General features: G+C 38.3%; 1 protein-coding gene across 2 annotated transcripts; it reads left to right on the top strand.

The window, feature by feature from the left end:
- The first annotated feature begins 793 nt into the window (after positions 1 to 793).
- Positions 794 to 10,989, top strand: LOC105033582 (uncharacterized). 2 transcript variants are annotated; one of them, XM_073256611.1, is made up of 4 exons: positions 794 to 1,397; positions 1,924 to 2,054; positions 9,789 to 10,006; positions 10,112 to 10,989. In XM_073256611.1, the coding sequence occupies exons 1-4, from the start codon at positions 1,164 to 1,166 to the stop codon at positions 10,519 to 10,521; spliced, it is 993 nt and encodes a 330-aa protein (XP_073112712.1). In that variant the 5' UTR covers positions 794 to 1,163; the 3' UTR covers positions 10,522 to 10,989. The 2 variants fall into 2 exon arrangements, with proteins under 2 accessions (XP_073112712.1, XP_010906748.1); XM_010908446.4 differs by having other exon boundaries at positions 795 to 1,397; positions 9,789 to 10,989.
- The last annotated feature ends 10,184 nt before the right edge of the window (positions 10,990 to 21,173 follow it).

The raw sequence follows: 21,173 nt of genomic DNA, 5'->3' as shown, positions 1-21,173 counted from the left end.
CTACTCCCGCATAGAAATATCTATGAAAACCTTGAAAGAAGAGTGTGCACGCGTATGAAAGGGTGCCTTTCGAGATAGGGACGTAACCGGAATAACGGAGCGAATAGAGATAGCGGAAAAGACTAAACACGATATATGTTTCTCCAAACATTTGGGATGGGACATCAGTCCTCCTTTATTTACACTTGAACCAGAGGCCACCATCACCTGATCATCTGCATGATGGAGGAAGGATAACAAATTTTGTACCATACAAGACACGGTCTCATCTTCCACCAAACTCAGCCACATCACAAGCTATTATACAAAGTCAATGTAGCAAGTTTATCTATCTTTAATATAAAATAGAGATTGTGATTTTAAGTTGGAGCCACCTGTCATCATAATCATTTGTGTGTCACGATGTAGTAAGCTTCATGCATTGTATATAATAATATCGTGTGCAACATCGGACTCCATCCTATTATCAAGTGCTGCACGGCATATGAATGGTAGTGATAGAAACATTGGATTTTTTTAACTGAGGCATGGACTAGAGAAGATCATAACTTGGTGATTTATGCCGCAACTTTATTTGACCTGGTGAAATTCAAATCAATTTGAAGGGCTGGACAGCATCGTAATAAAACTAAAGTCGAGGGCGTTTGTGAAGGGCGGGTGGAAAGCGAAAGGCGAGAAACCAACGCTCAGTGGGTCGGAAGAAACTTTGACGACAGCCGCTGGAACAGCGCCACGTGGTGTGAGTCCCAAAAACCGCGTACAACTTGGTGAAAGCTTCTAAAGCCATCGTGTCTCACCTTCCTTCCGCTTCCCTTTCTTTCCTTCCCCGACCCTTACCCCTATTTTCTCGCCGGTTTTGTGGATTACCGACGCCCAAATCGAAACAGCGCGCCGCTCCGCTCAGTAATTCCGAGGCGGCGTTAACGGAATCCCGATCGAAAATCGAGGCTTTCAGCGTCAGATCTACCGACCTAGGCTTTTTTGATGTTTTGATTCCCGCAATTTTGGATGTGATTTGAGAACATTAGGTCGGGCATCGGTTGATCCGAGGAACTGATATAGTTTGGCGTTCGGGATGCGAGAAGATATCCACTTCCGTAGATTTTAGGTTTGTTTCCCATTTTTTGGTTGAGGAGAAGGTAGATTTCTGTTTTCCATCGGAGATGGAGGTGGAGCGAGTTAGAAGGAATGGTAATTCTTTCTATTTTTCTGAGAGTTTGATGGATGGGTGCGTAGCCCATTCCAGAAAGTTTGATGGCCGTGCGACGATCCCAGTATCCTCCTCTTCGTTTCTGCCTTCTTCTTCCTCTTCTTCCCCGATGGCTGTTAAATATATCGAGCACCGTGTCTCCAAGATGGATACGCTTGCCGGTGTTGCCATCAAGTATGGCGTTGAGGTAATTGGAATGCTTTTTCTTTGCTGTTTTCTTTCGTTGGATGAGTGGTTCGAACAGTTCTGGGGTTCTAAGTGTTACGTTGAATTTAAAATTTTGATTTCGGGTTTATTTGTCATGCAGCATCGGAAGTGTAATCACCATATGCTGATTAAAATTGTATCTTTTAATGGCTTTAGTATTTGTTTTGGGTGTTTTGTCGGATTTTAGGGCGTGGTTGCTATTTTAACAGTTTGATCGATGGGTAGACGAAATGGTCGGACTCCTATGCTTAATGATGCCAGTTTATACGTTCCTGATTCACGTAGGGAGCAACTGAGCCAAAAGAAACTTTTGGATGACAAGTTGATGAAATTATCATTTTATATGTTAATCAACTCTACCCAGATTGATATCATCGTTGAGCCTTTTTCTATGTCTCTTTTCTATTTGATTGAATTAATGGTCTGGACTTGAGATAGATGTTCCGTTATATTATCTGCCGCTGAATTCTGACTTATGCAACAAAAATGTGTTTTTCATGCTTTAGGTAGCAGACATAAGAAGACTGAATGGTTTGGTGACAGATCTTCAGATGTTTGCTCGCAAATCATTGCAAATTCCTCTGCCAGGAAGGCATCCCCCATCTCCAATTCTTTCAAATGGTTCAGCCAATAACGGGTAATTATCCTCATCTTTTTGCTTGTAATAATACTCATAATTGGTGAAATTTGGAAATTTGAACCACTAAGCCTGGGTGTAGTCGTTTGTAGATTTTTTAGCGTAGTCTTATATTTGATTTCTTTCTTTTGCACGGCGCTGGTACATGGCATGTGCATGGCATGTGGGCAGTAAAAAGAAACTTATTTAAAATATTTAAATTTCTTATTTGGTATATGTTTTAATGCTACACTATTTCTTCTAGTCTCATATTTGATGTCTTTCTTTTGCATGCCACTAGTACATGGGCACGTGCATTGCATATGGGCAGTAAAAGCAAACTTATTTAGAATATTTTAAATCTTTTTGAGGAATAGTGAAAAAAGAAATGTGTAGTAGTAGTACATTAAATAAATGATTTAAAACTAAAATTCTGGTTGCTAGTATGTTCCAAGTTGAACTTAACTATACACACTCTACATGTCAAAAAGTAGCTCATTTTTAATGAAGAAAATGATGAAAAAGAAAATTTAAAATCTTTAAATGACAAGATTTCTTAAGGGAAAAGGAGTCATTGGCTCACTATTGCTCCATCTTAATATGACTTTCTTTCTATTAAATCTTTGTATAGGATTACTTGCAAAATTAAATAAGACAATAAAATAAAGCAAAACAGTTGATTTTTAAACATGAGAGACATGCAGGTAATTAAGGAATGGGGAGTGAGTAATTAAGAAATGTAGGACTCTTACCCAAGATATAGTAGATGAAAGAGATGGCACAGGATAATTAATAGGAAGTCAAGGATCATAATGCAAGTGGCAAGATATAGATGCTCTCTTTGTTAGCAGCTTTTTTTTTTTTTTTTTTTTTTGTGGTTGGGTTGTGTTGTGTGTGTGTGCGGGGGTTATGCACAAGTGCATGTGCACAAGAGATAGAGAGAGGAAGCTTTCAAAATTAGGAAGGTAAAGTTAGAGAGAGAGGGTAATAATGGGAGATGGATTTATTTGGGCATCATAGATATAAGAGCATGGGTAGATTACTATGCACATATCTTCCTTTCCAAAATCACCATACTAATTATGCATTTCATGATTAAGTTTTTTGTGTAAACTAAGTTGTTTTCCATCTGAATGCAAATTTAATACATCTGAAATATCCCAACTCGCTCTTCTTACTATAGTATAGACTTAGTTTACTGGCTGCAAACACAAAACTAACTGCAGTTTTCTAGTCACTGCCTTATTTCTTTCTTACCTTTTATGTGTATCCATGAAAAAAATATCCTTTAACTATGTTATGGGCTAGGTTTAAACAATTATGGACAATGGATATGGGAACCCATTGATGCTACACAGAAATTTGAACAATCCATATCTGTGTGTATTGACCACTCTTTGGATGTGATAAGTGACTGAATTGCAACAGATCTGAACTTACTGATATCCTGCTAGAAATCTGCCAGTTGACATCTGGATTTTTGGCATAGAAAAGAAAAATTTTAAGTGGGAGAGAGTAGAAGAGAGAGAATGCCAAAACCAGTTGTAGCTTGGTCAACACTGCCCTCCACTTGGGTGAGGTTCAAGGTTCAAACCCTTGTGGTGGTGTTACTGACATTTCCTTCCTTGATTATGACTGAATAACATCAGAACAACCCATTGTCAAACATCTGAATAAGACATGGTATTTATTGTTATTCTTATGTGTTGTCTGAAACTAATTATTAGCATAATCTTGTTTCATATGTTTTGGGATTATTCTCTATTTTGCCATAATCTAAATGATGTTTTCACCATGCATGCTTGTTATGCATCTAAAGTGACTGTTTGTATGCTTACTTTCATCATTTGCCTAAAGTGACTATTTGTATGCTTACTTTCATCATTTGCCTAACGGACATCATCATTATACCACCAATATTATTTTGGTTTGCATGTTTTACTTTCAGATTCATGAGGTTCTTCTCAAGCTACTCTTTTTGATATGTTATTCAATCTGTTCTCAAATTATAATAAGATTCGCATACAGATTCTGCTTCGTCTTTTTGGTTTTTGGCATACTCTTTTTTGTGGAAGGTGCATCATTGCTCTTGATGCTGTCTCATCAAGACCTAATGATGCAGCCGTAGTTCTCCACCAACACCTCCCTCCCAAAATTGGAAAGGAAGGAAAACCCACCTGAACCTCAACTCCCCATGTATTGGTTTGAGTTGTGTTCATATCCTTGGAGTAGGTAAAACATGTTCTATATTGCTTTCTATTAATAACACTTGAAATTAGGAGTCCTTTGTAAGTTGGTGAAGGATTTCCTTGATTGTAAAGGATATAAAGTTAGTTGCTTTTCAATTTATTTTTCTTGTAAATTTTTGATCCATTTTTAGGCTATCTTTGGAGAGTTTTTTATCATGATCTGATCATTCGTGGTATTTTAAGTGCGCTAGTTTAGGTACAGGTTAGGTTAATGAGGTCTTAAGGTTATGAAGTCACAGGCAGTTTTTGCCTTCTTTAGAGATGTTCATTTTAATTATACATGTCCTTTCTAATGGGAACCCCTGTCTCCATAAGAGGATCTTCATTCTTCTTTATATTTTGTATTGGAGGACTTGTAAGGGCTAATGAATCAGAATATCCGATACCTGTCAGATGTCTCCAATGTTTTCATTGTGCAAAAACATATCATGGGTTTTGTCTCTGCATCATGGTATGACTCCATGATGGTGCTAGTCCAAGACTTTGACATGGTTACCATGTCCTTTGATGATCTGAATTGACTATTTACCTTTTTCCTTTAATTTTATGTTTTCTGTATGACTTTTAGAGAACTGCATTGTGGCACCACCTTTCTAGCAAGATTTTTTACCAATCCCTGTGGTTTTATCTGGTCTGCTACAAACTTATTTTAAGTCAAATATTGGCTTGCTGAACTAACTAAAATGTAAAATCAAAATCAAGATCCTTTAAAATCTAGATTCTCTTGTCCAATAGCTAGCTTTACTAATTCATTGCATGATTTTGTTAGGAATATTTTTTTTTTGTTTTGTTTAAGTTCAAATTTGATTTTAAATATCAGCAACTATAAATTATTGGTTTTGCTACCTTAAACCACTATGTTAAGGGCAAATAGTACATGGAGGAATATGTTCCCCTGTGGAGCTATCACTGGATACTTGTTATTTGGGCACTTTCAATATTAGGTTTCTTCATATGTTAGACACTAAATATTTTTGCCACTTCATACTGTTGAATTTTGATGAATTTGTGTTTCCAATCAGCTTGTGACATTACTAGCTAAAATCCTTAAATATTATTGCGCACGTAGCAAAGAAATGCCCCAACAGGTGTCAATAGGCACATGACATTGGTAGGGATTTTAAGGTTGATATATTAGTTTGTTCCTTGGCACAAAATTACATATATGATTAACTTTATTTTTTAAATTGTGCAGTTTCTTTGCTGAGTTACAACCAGTTTCAAACTCATAAATCACATAATTTATCACAAACCTTTTTGAAACTGGTGTCCTCAATATGGTCTCTCGTATCTTCTCTGTTTAGTGATCCTTCACTTTATTTAAGGTCCATCCTTGAAATGTCTTCACTATGCTAATCCTTGAGTTATGCAGATATGCACCTACTGCAATATTAATGAGCAAGTCTTGTAAAATCTATATGATGTCTATTATATGGATCATAATTTGAATTGTCAAAATTTTGAAAAGTTTATATGCTAGTTCTCTGCTTGATTGCATCCTCTGTGAGTAGTTGAATTCTAGCAAAGGTTTGTCAAAAAAGCAACCTCCAAGATCTCCTGAACATAGAAGCCTATATGAAGACATCAGAAGGGTGGGATTTTTGATTTGATACAGAGGAAGCATGCAAAATAAGAAAGGGAAAAAAGCACTGGTACATGCAAAAAACACATTCTGTGGGCCTTTGGGCAGTTGAACAACGGCTGCTAGGCTACTAAAAATTGTCAGATGATTTTTGTTATTCTGAACTCCAAATTATATGATTTCCCTGCCAGGCATGTTAGTGAAAATACAAGATGGCACTGATGAATAAAATGTAATAGAGGAATGTTTGTTTGTTTGGGTAAAACAGTGCCAATGTCATTCTTTGCCTGGGTGGTGTGGCCTTGTTAGGCATTTGGGAACCGTTTTTAACAACACTGGTTTGAGTTGGAGGTGGAGGCATTTCTAGGATACATATTTACTTCAAATTGTACGCAATGACCATGCAATACATATCAGATACTGATACACATTGAATATGGCTGCATTATGTGTCAGATATTCATTTAAATATTCTATTTTTAAAATCACAAAAATGATCATGATCCAGGTTTGTGATTAGGGGAACAGCAGCCTTTTTTTTTTTCTTTTGTTGCTGGGCATGATGGAAGTTTGATTTTAGAATCTGTTTTGTTGTTGTCAATGAATTTTGATTGATGACCAAAAAATGGAGATTGTGGATGTTAATATTTTTGTACAGAGTATGGGCTATGTTATTATGATAATTTGTCATGAATGATTGTCATATCCTACCTTTTAAAATTTGTTGCATCAGAGTTTTGCATCTATGTTTCATAGAGGCCTTTTTAATTATCAAGCAATGAAGTTAAATATTATCTACTAAGGTGCCTCTTGCTCTGAAAGCAAGTCCTTCAAGTTGTTAATAGCTAATGATCCAATGTCTTCCTTCCATCATCTCACTTCTTTCCACCACAAGAATGAAAATATTGATGGAGCATGGGTTGTCACTAACATTTCTTTAACCTTTTCACTGTGTCATTTGCAATGTCTGTTTCAGAGTGTATGACTCACTATAAAAGAGCATGCTGCTTCTCATATGTTATCATGATGAGTTATGATTCACATGCTTAACCGTTAAATCCACCATGCAAGAACACTTGTTATCTTTTTTCAGTCCTCCATACCAGGCCCATTCATCTAAAGCAACCAGCTGAAATTTGTACTTTGAATTCGAGGTTTGCAAATGGCTATGAACCATCCTTACCTGCCTGTAAAGCATTATATGCAAAGTTTGTTGACTTTTGGTTGCTAGCGGTATATCATATAGGAAAATCTATGAATGATGATGTTGCTGGCAGGATCTCATTGTTGTGATGTTGGCTATGGTTCCAATTCCTAGATTTGATGTGTAACAAGGTTGGGTCCTGTCATGTTGGATCTGTACCAGAATCTTAATTTGGAGCAAAACCCAGACTGGACTTGACCAACTTTTACCTTTTCAAATAATGAATTGCATAACGTAGCTGTGCTCTGTATGCAGAGAAGTCAAAGTGGTTTTATCTATTTGGACAATTTGTATTATAACTCTAAAATATTGTCATTCTTTTAGAAGATATTAATTGTATGAACTGTATATTATATATTTTCTGTATGCACAAAATTTCTCCCATATGTTGAACATAAAATGTTTAGATCAAATTGAGTTCATTTTTCTATCACTGGTTTACGAAATCAAATGCTTCTGCCAACCTTCACCAATCCTTAGGTTGGTTAGTGATGTAGTTTTCAGTTGAAATCCAAGTGGTAGGGCATGAGATGAGTCAGTCTGCCAATCATAGGGAATAAATGGAAGGTATAATTTTTAAAGAAAGGTGAGAACATAATTATTGGACGTAATGCCCGAAGACTGAATGGAGTTGACAAGAAAAGTACAGTTAGCTTTTCCTGTTTTCCTCTGACTCTTGGTTTGCTTTTAGACTCTCAGATTGTTTCCTAATATTTTCTGTCAAATGTCATCTTCATCTTTTTGTTGAACGATTTGACTGCCCACAGTTACACAGGTATTATTAGTGGTGGATTGATGCGCACCAAGTTACACCATTTTACTCTGCTTCCCTGCTAAAGCTTTCTGTACTTATTTTATTCTTAGTCATCTATATATCAGTCCCTTTCTCCTTCCTCATTATTCTTCATGTGTTTGTGCTGTGGCTCCTCTCTCAACCATTCCTTATCATCATTTTTTTGGTTACCTTGATTCTTTCTTCTTAGATGTCAGTTTTTAGTATTAGAATTCATCAGTTGATGTGTATGCTGAGTGTCCCTTTGAACAATAAATGGATCTACAGTCATAACCAACTGCCCAAGTTCCACATGGTTGTCTGACCATCTGTCCATTTTTGACCATCTGCCATTACAGGGACTGCCCAAGCAATTAGACTGTATGTAGTCTTCATTGTAGTTTTATCAAGCAGATTAGACTGTAGATTGTAGATCATAGTTTAGCTTGGGCCATCTTTTTGATAAAAAATGTGGCCAGACCATCTGTCAATTGTACTGACCATCTGCCCAAATGACCTAAAAGAAGGATCAGACTAGTGAGTCATTTATGTTTCAAATGTTTAGCAATAAAACTACATGCACCTCACTTACATGCATGTGTTATGAATCCATATTTAAATTTCCCATGAAGTTCCAATTAAAAATGTTGTCTGATGTCTTTACTTAATTTGAGGATACTTTGTAGTACTGGATTTTAGCAGCTGACTATTTTCCCTCTGCTTTCTCTCGTTGGGGACTTTTGCTTTTCTTTACCATTGAAGCTGCTTAACTGACAAGGATGACAAAAGTATCAAAAAAGGCTGGGAACTTTAACTTCTGGTCATATCCCTTGTTACCACATCCAGAAAATGTTTATTTGTGATTTCTTAACATCTGAAAAGAACAGCTATTTTCTATTCCTTCACCACATTGTCAAGTGATCTGTAAGTCCAGTGTGGAGGAATCTCAGAATGTAGAATCTAAACTTGTATGCACCCATGTACTGTAATGAAATGCTAAAAGTTTAATCTGAGGGGACCAAGAAGTAAAAAACTTGGTTGGATTTTTTGGATGTATACCCTTACAAGTAGCTGAAATTATGTGTATACTCTTGCAAATTTTTATTTACATGTATACCCTATAATTATTTCCTTTTGGATGTATACCTTTATAAATATCTACAATTATGTGTATACCCTCTTAAATTTGCTATTTACATGTATACTCTTATAAATTATTTCTTTTTTGTGTATACCCGTAAATAAGGGAGAATGTGCAAAAGAAATAATTCATAAGGGTATACATGTAACTTTCAAAATTATGAGAGTATAGATGCAAAAAGAAATAATTTATTAGGGTGTACATACAAATAGTAAATTTGTGAGGCTATACATGTAATTTCAGATATTTACAATGGTGTACATGCAAAAGACTGAATCATTTGTTTAGCATGGGTCAGAATCATCTTGATTGATCGTTGTTGAATGTCATTGACATGCCCTTTTGGCAAAATGGTCATGAATTTTTAGATGGATTGGTCAATTGCTTAACTGCATTTTGATTCTGATGTTTGATGGTTTAGGAGCAAGGTTTTACTTCTGAACATGTCTGCTTGTGTATAACGTTTAAGCTTTCTTTGTGAGAAAGTATATGGTGACATAAATGAAATGTATGGCTTTTCAACTAGTGCCATTTATCATTCATGTTATTTTGTGTTTACAAGTTTTAGCTGTTAAGAATTTCAAAGTAGACTGGTCATCAACGGTACATGCTCACGAGACTATGATTAACAGATGGTTGTTGATTTACCACTTTGTTCTTGAAATTTTCTTGCTCTTAGAGAGCTGCATACATGATTTGTTATTCGATGTAGAAATTTTATATTGTTCTGCCATATTTTTTTTCAGTTACAACCCACAAAATTGTTTCCCCATTATATTTCACTTATTATGCTAGATGTTATTGCAGAGAACAGACTCCTCTCCATCAGCCTCATATTGATGTCTTAGATTCATTCCACTCACTCAAGTTGAAACCCCCTCGATGCAAAATCTCCCCAGCCATGAGCAGTTTACAGGGGTACTATGGCCTCACACCCCCTAAAAGGGGTCCAACACCTGAAGGCACTGAAATGGCCGTCTTCAAAGCACGCAGGTCCCTTTGCTTGGAGGATGAACCTTTGCCTGGTGAGTCACTAATCTCTGACCCTCTTCATAGCTGGAATCAGAAGTCTAGAAGTGTGGCAAATGGATTCTCATCGGACAATGGTGAAATTGTGGAGGACAAAATAGTAGTAGAAGCTGCTGACAACAGTGAAGCTGAGAGATCTATCAGGAGGCGTCAAAAAGCTGATGCCCAGCCATCACATCGTACACCAGAATTATTGTTGGAGAATAGTAGTGGAGGATACTCAGGGAGGACGGCAAAAGGCCTTGCTCTGAGGCCACCAAAATCAGGGAGCCGAACAGACATGGATATGGGCCGCCCAAATGGTGTTCCTTTCGGAGAGTCTCTCGTGGCTGATGGGTTTTCTACCGTCCGTAAATCATCCAGCACTTCCAATTTGCAAGACCCTGATAACAGCTCCTCTATACGGCCAACGAACAAGTGGACTTTGAAACATGATGCTTTTGCTAGGCCTCTTTTTGATGGCTTGCCAAAGCCCACATCTGTAAGGAGGAATAAAGCTGCTCTGGATTAGTCACCATTTTACATGTTAGTCAAATTGTTGCTGCATCTGATACAATCTTTCAACTCATGGGAGTTAGTTCTTCTATATCATGCCTTGAATCAAGCAAGGTTTGCACGGTATATATAGTTCACTACAAGGGAAAGAAGAGGCGTAGGAAAAGAAAATGTCAATAATATTAGCTCCACCTGTTGCAATTGGCTGAAAAGATAGTCACCAGGTTTGGTTGTTCCTTGTATCACAATTGGAAGGATAAACTTGACAATAGCCGAAATCCTTTTCGGTCATCCGATCACTATTTATATGTAGTTAATGCCCCACCTGTTGTTCGAAGGAATTTTTTTGTATAAATGCAGATGTTGTATTCATAGCAAGGAAATCAAATGTTGTATTTTTTTTCATATATAGTTGATATGGACATACTTCAATCAGCCTTCTTCTGATATTAATGTTGATGCTTCTGGTTTTGTATTGCCTTTAGAGCCTGTGTTGTATTTCTTCATGCCTTGCTTTGTTACTGACCCCTTTTTTTTCTTTTTTGTGAGATGAGATGTGGGTTACTTGTTTTAACGAATTTTGCAGCTGGTAATCTTCAGCAACAATGCCATGAATTGAGAATTAGGGATAGCTTTCTTGACTAGGTGAATGCTAGATGAGTTTGTCATCAGATATGATTTTGCATGCTTCAAGGGAAAATTTAGGCCTATCGGCGTTGTTTGTGTGTTTGTATTTTTATGCAAATTAGTTAAATACCACATCGAGTTGGATGTTGAAGGTAGTATTTATACAAAATCTTTACTATTCATTGCTTTTATCTCCATTCCTTTTTGAAATCAATGTTGTTTAGCTTTCAAAAGCTCTAAAGTTTTTACAAAGAATTTCAAAAATCAATTAGTTTCATCATACATGGCACTCAATCTTCAATTTTCTCCTCCGGCCAGAAAAGGAAAAGAAACATATATTTTTTTTTAAGAAAAATGCAAAAGCAAAACCAAACGGGTCCTTAAACTTCCATGATGGCCAGAAGATGTTCGATGGCCATCGTCAAGTAACGGGAGCAAAGAATCACCTACTCACAAAGAGGAGAGCATAGGTATATGTCGCTGGCGCTGGATCGCATGTTAAACAGGCTCTAAGAATTAGTTTTTTGGGTAATTCGTTTTATATAGCAGTCCGGCAAGCAAAATCCAATTACATTTGTATAATGTTCGTTCCCAAATTTGGCTGACGTTTGCATCAAAAGACATTACTGTGGTAAGTGTTGCAGGCCGTCTCCGACGAGGTGGTCAGTCGGGAGCCAAGTTGTGCGCCTAAGGGATAAACGGCAGGGAATCTGCAAAAAAAAATCCTTTAGTCAGAAGTTGTTCGACGGAGAACCTTTCGATGTCTAAATCAATCGGAGAAAGGAAACAGCCAAAGAGCTAAAATAAGAGCTCAAAATAGCAGTGTAGTCTAGTTTGATTTTGCGTACCTAGTCCCTTATTGTTTATCGATATTTATAGGGCTAGAAAAGCTATTACCATGCAACCCCCATCCCTGAATACTCAGAACGTGAGAGTTATGGCATTTAGTGGGCAGTTACCTTATTAATTGCCATTAAGGCCGAGTAATGGGCCGCACGTGGGCAAGTGCCCATGTGGCAATGAGCTGTAACATGACTGTAGCAAGTTGGAAGACAGCTGTAAAATAACCGTCTGTATTTTGAGGTCACATTGGTTTTGGACCGATATCCCATACTGTAGATCGGTAGATAGTCAAACTAATCATAATACTTCATCAGGAGTCGATTCAAATTAGCTCAGATCAATGCTTAGTTAAGCTGAGTTGAACCAAGTCAGTATTAAGCCGATTTGACCTAGAAGTAGACTTTGATCAATATATTTCTCAAATGATTCTCTCTAATATTGCCCCATGCCAAAGGTGGCGAGGTCGGACTTATGATAAGATGCTCAGTTGTCAGTTTTCTGAGGACGTTGGCTTTATGATGACTTTGGCCTTTTAATGAGGTCGGCTTTCTAATGAGGTCGATCTTCTAATGAGCTCCACAGTCAAGCTTTACATCGGTATTCTTATCAATCCGAGAACTTCTGAGTTTCGAAGACATCAGCCGAGGTGGTATGACCCCCTGTCGATCCAAGTCGGGTTGAACCACGGCAGATTGGTCGATGCAGAGTTGAGAAGAAACCAATTGTAGTGCACTTGATCGGTTGGGAGGCGAGGAGGAAGGCTAGTTGGCTAAGCGACAAGGATCTACCTCAACACTTGCCTCCCAACTCCTGAGTCTGATTATGTGGCCTTAATTGGGTGAAACGAGTTAACCGATATGCCGATCCGAGTTGTTTTTTTCGACAATGCCACTCTGAAGGCTGCATCTAGCCATCTTGTTGTTGGGAATAGTGTCCCAAAGCCAATCGTCAGCCTGTTGACGGTTGTGCTCATTTTTGTATATGTACATGAATTATGAATTAATAAAAATTATTTTGATATTTTTCATCACAAAATGTTTCATCTTCTAATGAACTCCTATGTTGTGGTGAAGTCCTTAGGACTATTTATACTCGACAAAGGAGGATTTATCGTTTAGTCCTTAAATCTGTTCGCGACCAAATGATACATTGTTACCAAGGACGACAACGTTTATAAAGCATAGGTCGTTGTGTGCCATATAGGTTGGTTGTCATCTTAACCAATGAGTGTGGAGACACTGGTATGGCATACAGATGAGATGTAAGGGTACATCTGCACTGAACGTGACCGACTTCGGAGCTATTTCTGCTGTCAAGATTTGCTCCAATGGAATATGAGTATAAATATCCCTCTGACCTGAGACCGCCATGGTGACTTGCAAGCAACTCACTGCACTTAGGCACTGGACTACCTGAATTTCTAATTCAGTGACGGAAGGTTGCTGGGTGTAGTCAAGTACTTGACTTGTCGGTGCGTGTGTCAAGATGAGATTGACCACTCCAGTTTAGGAGCTGTGTACAGTTATGTTTCAATTTAGCAAAACCTTGGCCAGGGTAGTCTTTGTGAGAAGTCACAGGACTGTTTGACTTGAGCACGATTCGGATGATCTAATCAGGGTTAATAGTTTAACCCTGAGTCGTCCTAAACACAGAGGTCAAAAAGATGAATTATACAGTAACCATATTCACGTAGGTTCTGAGTGTTGCGATTGCGACTATTCGACCTATCTGATCGTCGGGTACCATTGCTAGATGATCACTTCGATTAGTACAGGAATTGGTTCCTGTGCTACCGGCTTAGGTTCGAACCTGCGGGTCACACACATTAGAGGTTCCTATCTGATCTGATGGCTGATGAAGAGTCCTAATGCTCATGGACTATGAGTCCTACGTGTCTGGGACTCTGTGATCGAGAATCAGGATTCTCTGATCATGAGTCGCACACATTTTGGGTACCGGGGTCAAGAGTCCCACTGATTTGGGACTCTTCGATCAGGGTTACATATCGATGAATTCTGATGTCCGATTACCCATCGAATTTGGACTCAATATTTATGAGAGGTTTAATTAGTGATTTGATCACTAATTAACTTAATTTGATTGAGTAATTATTTTTGGATCAAGTCCAATTGAATTGGATTCAGTTGGGTTTGACCCGATTAGGTTAAGAGTTGACCGAATCGTCGAGATGGTTTGGTCCCTGATTTGATCAGGGGTTGGGCTTAATCAATTTTTGATTTGATTAAGATTTTATTGAGCCTAATTAAGCCTAATTTAGTTAGGTTTAAGTTAGTCTAATTGCACCTAACTTATTTGGTTCAATTAGGTTGTTTTAAATAATGAAACCATCTTGACCCATTCTCCCTGCACCACCTCACATCCCCTGCGTCCATTTGAATTCACGAGAAAGAAGTTCTCATGAATTTTTCCTCATGCAAAGCCCTCCTCACGTCCTACTTTAATGTGCCAAATGAGTGGATAAGGATGATTGGTTGGCCATTCAAATTCAAAACAAAATTTGAATTTGAATGAGCAACCAATCTTAGCGCCTTGACCTTATCCTCTTTTAATGCCCCATTTATTACACGAGAAAATATTTCTCATGAAATCACTCATGCATAAATTAAGCCACGCCCTCCTCTTCTCACGCCCTTAGTGGATAGGGATAAATTAGTTTCCATTTGAATTCAAAATTTGATTTGAATTCAAATGTGCAATTACTCATCTTTATCCTCTCACGTGGATAAGACGTTTGTTGTTGTTTTAAAAAGAGGAGAAGAGTTGGGTGTGGGTAATAAAAAAATTTTGGAGAGAAAATTTGGGTGTGAGGAATCCTTGTGTGTAAGGTGAAGGTCTATATCCTTCCGAGAGAAAAAGAAGGAAAAGAAAGAAAAAATATGTGCAGGGTTTCAGCCTGGAGTTCGGAAAGTGAGAAGGTGAGTTACGAGTGTCGTGAGCCCACCAAATTTTAGAAAAATCTTCAACATCCTCTCAAGCACATCTGCTAATGATCCAGAGCATCCAAAGAATCGACAGATATCGATCGAAGGAGTTCGATCAGTATCGACCGTCGAAAGGGCTCTACAACGAGCTAGCACTCGTGAGGAGTCGATCAGATCAGGAGCTTCGTGTGGATGATCCACAGAGGCTAGACACACTATGTGGCTACATCAGGATGATCAGACTCTCCCGACGGTGATCAGATTGCAGCGATCTACTACCCGCACAAAGATATTGTGTTCTGAACACATTACAGTAAAGTGTTTACTGTTCAAATTTGAATTTCAAATTTAAATGCATGCATGCTATATATCATATTTAGATCCTAGTGTAGGATAAATTTTTATTAATTATAGATTAATTAATAATTTTTGCTGTAAAATAATGATTTTGAAAAAGTTTTAAAATTATCATTTTACCCCTGCACTGAATTTTCCCCACAAATGGTATCAGAGCGGGTTCTTAGATATGATATATATATTTGCATGTGTAGATTAAGTTGTAATCTAATGCTCAAATCCATTCGGATTATGCTTGCGATAGCTGCCCATCTGGACTATGAAATTTGACAGATGGATGTGAAGACAGCTTTCCTAAATGGAGAGCTGGATGAAGAGGTGTATATGATACAACCTGAAAGATTCACATCCACTGATGAGTCTAAGGTATGCAGACTACAGAGGTCTATTTATAGACTTAAGCAGGCATCCCAGAGTTGGAACATACGTTTTAATAGGACGATCAAGACGTATGGCTTCGTTAAGAATGGAGAAGAGCTCTGCATTTATAAGTGGGCTAATGGTCCAGTTCTGCTCTACTGTGACAGCTCTGGAGCCATTGCTTAGGCGAAGGAACCGAAGGCACACCAGCGGACGAAGCATATTCTGCGCTGCTACCATCTCATCCAAAAATTATGGATTGAGGTGACGTCGACCTTCAGAAGATCGACGGGAAGGAGAACCTGACTGACCCATTCACTAAAGCCATTCGGTGAAGGAGTTCGATGACTACAAGTCGAAGATGGGTATTAGATACTACACCGATTGGCTTTAGGCCAAGTGGGAGATTGTTGGGAATAGTGTCCCAAAGCCAATCGTCAGCCTGTTGACGGTTGTGCTCATTTTTTGAATATGTACATGAATTATAAATTAATAAAAATTATTTTGATATTTTTTATTACAAAATATTTTATCTTTAATGAACTCCTATGTTGTGGTGAAGTCCTTAGGACTATTTAGACTCGACAAAGGAGGATTTGTCGTTTAGTCTTTAAATCTGTTTGCGATCAAATGATACGTTGTTACCAAGGATGACAATATTTATCAAGCATAGGTCATTGTGTGCCATATAGGTTGGTTGTCCTCTTAACCAATGAGTGTGGAGACACTGGTATGGCATACAGGTGAGATATAAGGGTACATCTGCACTGAACGTGATCGACTCTGGAGCTATTTCTACTGTTAAGATTTGCTCTGATGGAATATGGATATAAATATCCCTCCGACCTGAGACTGCCACGGTGATTTGCAAGCAACTCACTGCACTTAGGCACTGGACTACCTGAATTTCTAATTCAGTGACGGAAGGCTACTGGGTGTAGTCAAGTACTTGACTTGTCGGTGCATGTGTCAAGATGGGATTGACCACTCCAGTTTAGAAGCTGTGTACAGTCATGTTTCAATTTAGCAAAATCTTGGTCAGGGTAGTCTTTGTGAGAAGTCACAGGACTGTTTGAGTTGAGCACGATTCGGATGATCTAATCAGGGTTGACAGTTTAACCCTAAGTCATCCTAAACACAAAGGTCAAAAGGATGAATTATACAGTAACCATATTCACATAGGTTCTGAGTGTTGTGATTGTGACTATTCGACCTATCCGGTCATCAGATACTATTGCTAGATGGTCACTTCGATTAGTACAGGAATTGGTTCCTGTGCTACCGACTTAGGTTCGAACCGCGGGGTCACACACATTAGAGGTTCCTATCTGATCTGATGGCTGATGAAGAGTCCTAATATCATGGACTATGAGTCCTACGTGTCTGGGACTCTGTGATCGAGAATCAAATTTCTGATCAGAGTCCCACACATTTTGGGTACGGGGTCAAGAGTCCATTGGTTTGGGACTCTTCGATCAGGTTTACATATCGATGAATTCTGATGCCCGATTACCCATCGGATTTGGATTCAATATTTATGAGAGGTTTAATTAGTGATTTGATCACTAATTAACTCAATTTGATTGAGTAATTATTTTTGGATCAAGTCCAATTGAATTGGATTCAGTTGGGTTTGACCCGATTAGGTTAAGAGTTGACCTAATCATCGAGATGGTTTTGGTCTCTGATTTGATCAGGGGTTGGGCTTAATCAATTCTGATTTGATTAAATTTTATTGAGCTTAATTAAGCCTAATTTAGTTAGATTTAAGTTAGTCTAATTGGGCCTAACTTATTTGGTTCAATTATGTTGTTTTAAATAATGAAACCACCTTGACCCATTCTCCTTGCGCCACCTCACATCCACTGCCCCATTTGAATTCACGAGAAGAAAGTTCTCATGAATTTTTCCTCATGCAAAGCCCTCCTCATGCCCTACTTTAATACACCAAATGAGTGGATAAGGATGATTGGTTGGCCATTCAAATTCAAAACAAAATTTGAATTTGAATGAGCAACCAATCTTAGCGCCTTGACCTTATCCTCTTTTAACCCCCATTTATTACACGAGAAAATATTTCTCATGAAATCACTCATGCACAAATTAAGCCATCCCTCCTCTTCTCATGCCATTAGTGGATAGGGATAAATTAGTTTCCATTTGAATTCAAAATTTGATTTGAATTCAAATGTGCAATTACTCATCTTTATCCTCTCACATGGATAAGACATTTGTTGTTATTTCAAAAGGAGGAGAAAGTTGGGGTGGGTAATAGAAAAATTTTGGAAGAAAATCTAGGCGTGAGGAATCCTTGTGTGCAAGGTGAAGGTCTATATCCTTCCGAGAGAAAAAGAAAGAAAAGAAAGAAAAAGTGTGCGCAGGGTTTCAGTGAGTTCTTTAGGGTTTCAACCTGGAGTTCGGAAGTGAGAAGATGAGCTACGAGTGTCGTGAGCCTACCAAATTTTAGAGAGATCTTCAACATTTTCTCAAGCACGTCCACTGATGATCTGGAGTTTCAAGAATCGACAGACATCATCGAAGGAGTTCGATCAGCATCGACCGTCGAAAGGACTCTACAATGAGCTAGCACTCGTGAGGAGTCGATCAGATGGGAGCTTCATGTGGATGATCCACAGAGGTCAGACATGCTGTGTGACTACATCGTGATGATCAGACTCTCCCACGGTGATCAGATTGTGCGATCTACTACCCGCACAAAGGTATTGGGTTCTGAACATATTACAGTAAAGTGTTTACTGTTCAAATTTGAATTTCAAATTTAAATGCATGCATGCTATATATCATATTGAGATCCTAGTGTAGGATAAATTTTTATTAATTAATTAGATTAATTAATATTTTTACTGTAAAATAGTGATTTTGAAAAAGTTTTAAAATCATCATTTTACCCCTGCACTGAATTTTCCCACACTTGTCACTTCATTGAGTGAGCCATCGTTTTCTCATTTTGTAAAATATTTTGTCGAATCAGAACATAATCAGAGAAAATATCTCCATTTTATTTTGGCACATCTTATCAATGGCTCATACGGACGGATCCGATTCCATCCTAATAAGAGGTATTGTTCATTTTGGTGCTCAAGCATATGCGGCTAATACGTCGGGACTTTGGATCCAACTGGTACGTCTTTGACTGTTGGGCCTTATGATTTTGTCCCTAGGCTTGGGCCTAAAAGACACCTCTTGAAGGAAGGAGGGTCTCCCATCCTATATGAGGCAGAGTGCCTTGACTCACAGCCGATGTGGGACTAAAGTCCCTCCCCACAACAGTAAGCATCTTTAGGTTTGTTGGCCAGATGCATAAATTAAAAGAGAAAGTCTTTGTGCACCGCATGCAGTGCAATAAAATTGATATGAATGCACCACCCAATCACATTGAAATACGTAATCATCACTTTTCAATATGCATTTAATAGCGCATTTAATGTCTATAGTTCTACTTTTTTGTTTAAAATTTTGAATGACAAAATTGTCCCTTCTGTTTTAATAAAATTATGACATTTTGTGGTCATATTATGACATCTTGCGGTCAAATTATGATTTCTGTACACAAGAAGTCATAATCTTTTTTTCAAAAGTTATAAAGAGAAAAGGAATTTTTATCATTGAAAATTTTTAAAATTTTTAAATGATGAAATGCCCCCCTCTTCCTTATGATATCCTGTAGTCAAATTATGAACAAGAAGTCATAATTTGATCGCAGGATGTTATAATATGGTCACAGGATATTATAATTTTTTAAAAAGATGAGAGGTATTTTCATCATTGAACATTTCAAACGAAAATGCAGAACTGCAGGCATTAAATATATATTGGAAAGCGATGGCTACATGATCCAACCAAATGGGATAGTGCATTTTTTCTACACTGCATGCGGTGTATAAAGAATTACTCAAACTAAAAAATGGCTAATATTGGACAACTGGTAAGCTAAACAAGGCATGGCCCAATTCCATTATTTTCTGCTGGTCTATTTAGAAGTTGTGCTTCATCATGTTGGGTTTCCTAGTCGATGGGCTACCCCATGCTATTCTTGTTAATGGTTTGCCTTCCCCCTTTTCCTCTGCTACATGGATGTCATCAAAAGATGGACGGCTGTCAATAATGATGTGTTGTTTACAAAATATAATGTCGCTTTATTTGATGAACATCCATCTCCTAATAATGGCCATTAAGTGATGCATAGTACTCTACGATGCACACCGCACGTGCACTGTAAAGGATCTATGCTCCTCTCTTTACCTCTTTATTCTCTGCATAAGGATGTTATCTAGGTCCTTAGATCTTCAAATGCGAGCTGGAATTATTTGGGGCTTTCATTTTTGAAGAATGCTGAAGTGAATCATTTATTTGTTGCTGATGACTTTCTTTTATTTTCTTATTTGAAATTATCTGATTTCAAGATGTTTAAAAAAGTAATATAATGTTACCATTTGCAATCAGATCAGCAAGTTAATCTCAAGGAATCCCTGTTACTTTTAGTCCCAAAATTTCGCTTGAGCTCGCTTCCAATTGTCTCTCTATTCTAGTTATCAATGGGCTGAAAAGTCTAGGTCATTATCTTGGCATTCCTTTTAGAGGTGTTCGTCCCTCTAATAGATTTGCAGTTTTGACGTTAGAATCTGACCTAAGATCAGATTAACTAGAGCTGGGTGGCGAGGCTGGTCGGCGGTGTCTGGAGGCAGCAGTAGGACCTGCAAGATAAGTCTTGGTCAGAGGCTGCTCCGACGAGAATCCTCCGATGCTCAAGTCAGTTTTCAGTTTAACAGATGGAGGAGCATGAGAGGCAGAGTCATGGCTTACTTGGAGGGTCTCTTCTTATCTCTATTTTTAGAGAGATCAACATTGAGAGTGAAAAGACAGAAAGTCATTCCAGGGCACATAAGCCATACAAATCATATCATATTTTTTTGATAGTGAGTGTGCTTTTAATCGGTGTGCAATTAGCTGGGGAGGCGACGTGATGCGGGCATGTCGGCATGCAGCGACAAGTGGCATGGTGCAGCAGGGTGACATATCTTGATATGATATGATTAGAGAGGAACTATAATTAGTGTTTGTTGACCTGTACTTTGGATGGAGGCCACTATCAGATGTTCGATCCTTCTCCCGTCCATGGATAGATGGAAGTAGGGATCGACGGTCGGGGTGAGATAGCCACAGCTCCTCTAAAGGGTCTCGTCAGAGGAAAGGTGGATCTGAAAATGGGGTTCGGCTTGATTGGAGTCGGCTCGATCCACAGCATCAGGTCAGGAATGTCTCTTCTCAGTTCTAAGATGACATACCTACCGATGGGGCTGGATCCCTCATGTGAAGATTGGAGTAAGGAAGGCCTGGTAGGGTTCAGGTCTGACTAGGCATCGGCATGCACGAGCTTCGACTCTGGCATAGTATCCCTCCACTTTCATGACTTGGTTTGATAGTCATATGGAGGCTTTGGATGGATGCCACCAGATGTGGTAGGATTAGGATGAATAGGCCCCAGGCTGGTCATGTGCCGACAGATGGCAACCTTAGT

Source organism: Elaeis guineensis, chromosome 4 (assembly GCF_000442705.2).
Source record: "Elaeis guineensis isolate ETL-2024a chromosome 4, EG11, whole genome shotgun sequence".
In the NCBI taxonomy this organism is placed as follows: domain Eukaryota; kingdom Viridiplantae; phylum Streptophyta; class Magnoliopsida; order Arecales; family Arecaceae; genus Elaeis; species Elaeis guineensis.
Note: the sequence above shows the minus strand (reverse complement) of the source record. Positions and strands in the feature narration are given on the sequence as shown.

Excerpts from the sequence above, each read along its gene's own strand:
- LOC105033582 (XM_010908446.4), top strand. The coding sequence starts at position 1,164 with ATGGAGGTGGAGCGAGTTAGAAGGAATGGTAATTCTTTCTATTTTTCT. Across the intron at positions 1,398-1,923 it reads CCATCAAGTATGGCGTTGAG|GTAGCAGACATAAGAAGACT; the intron begins GTAATTGGAATG and ends TTCATGCTTTAG. Across the intron at positions 2,055-9,788 it reads AATGGTTCAGCCAATAACGG|AGAACAGACTCCTCTCCATC; the intron begins GTAATTATCCTC and ends ATGTTATTGCAG.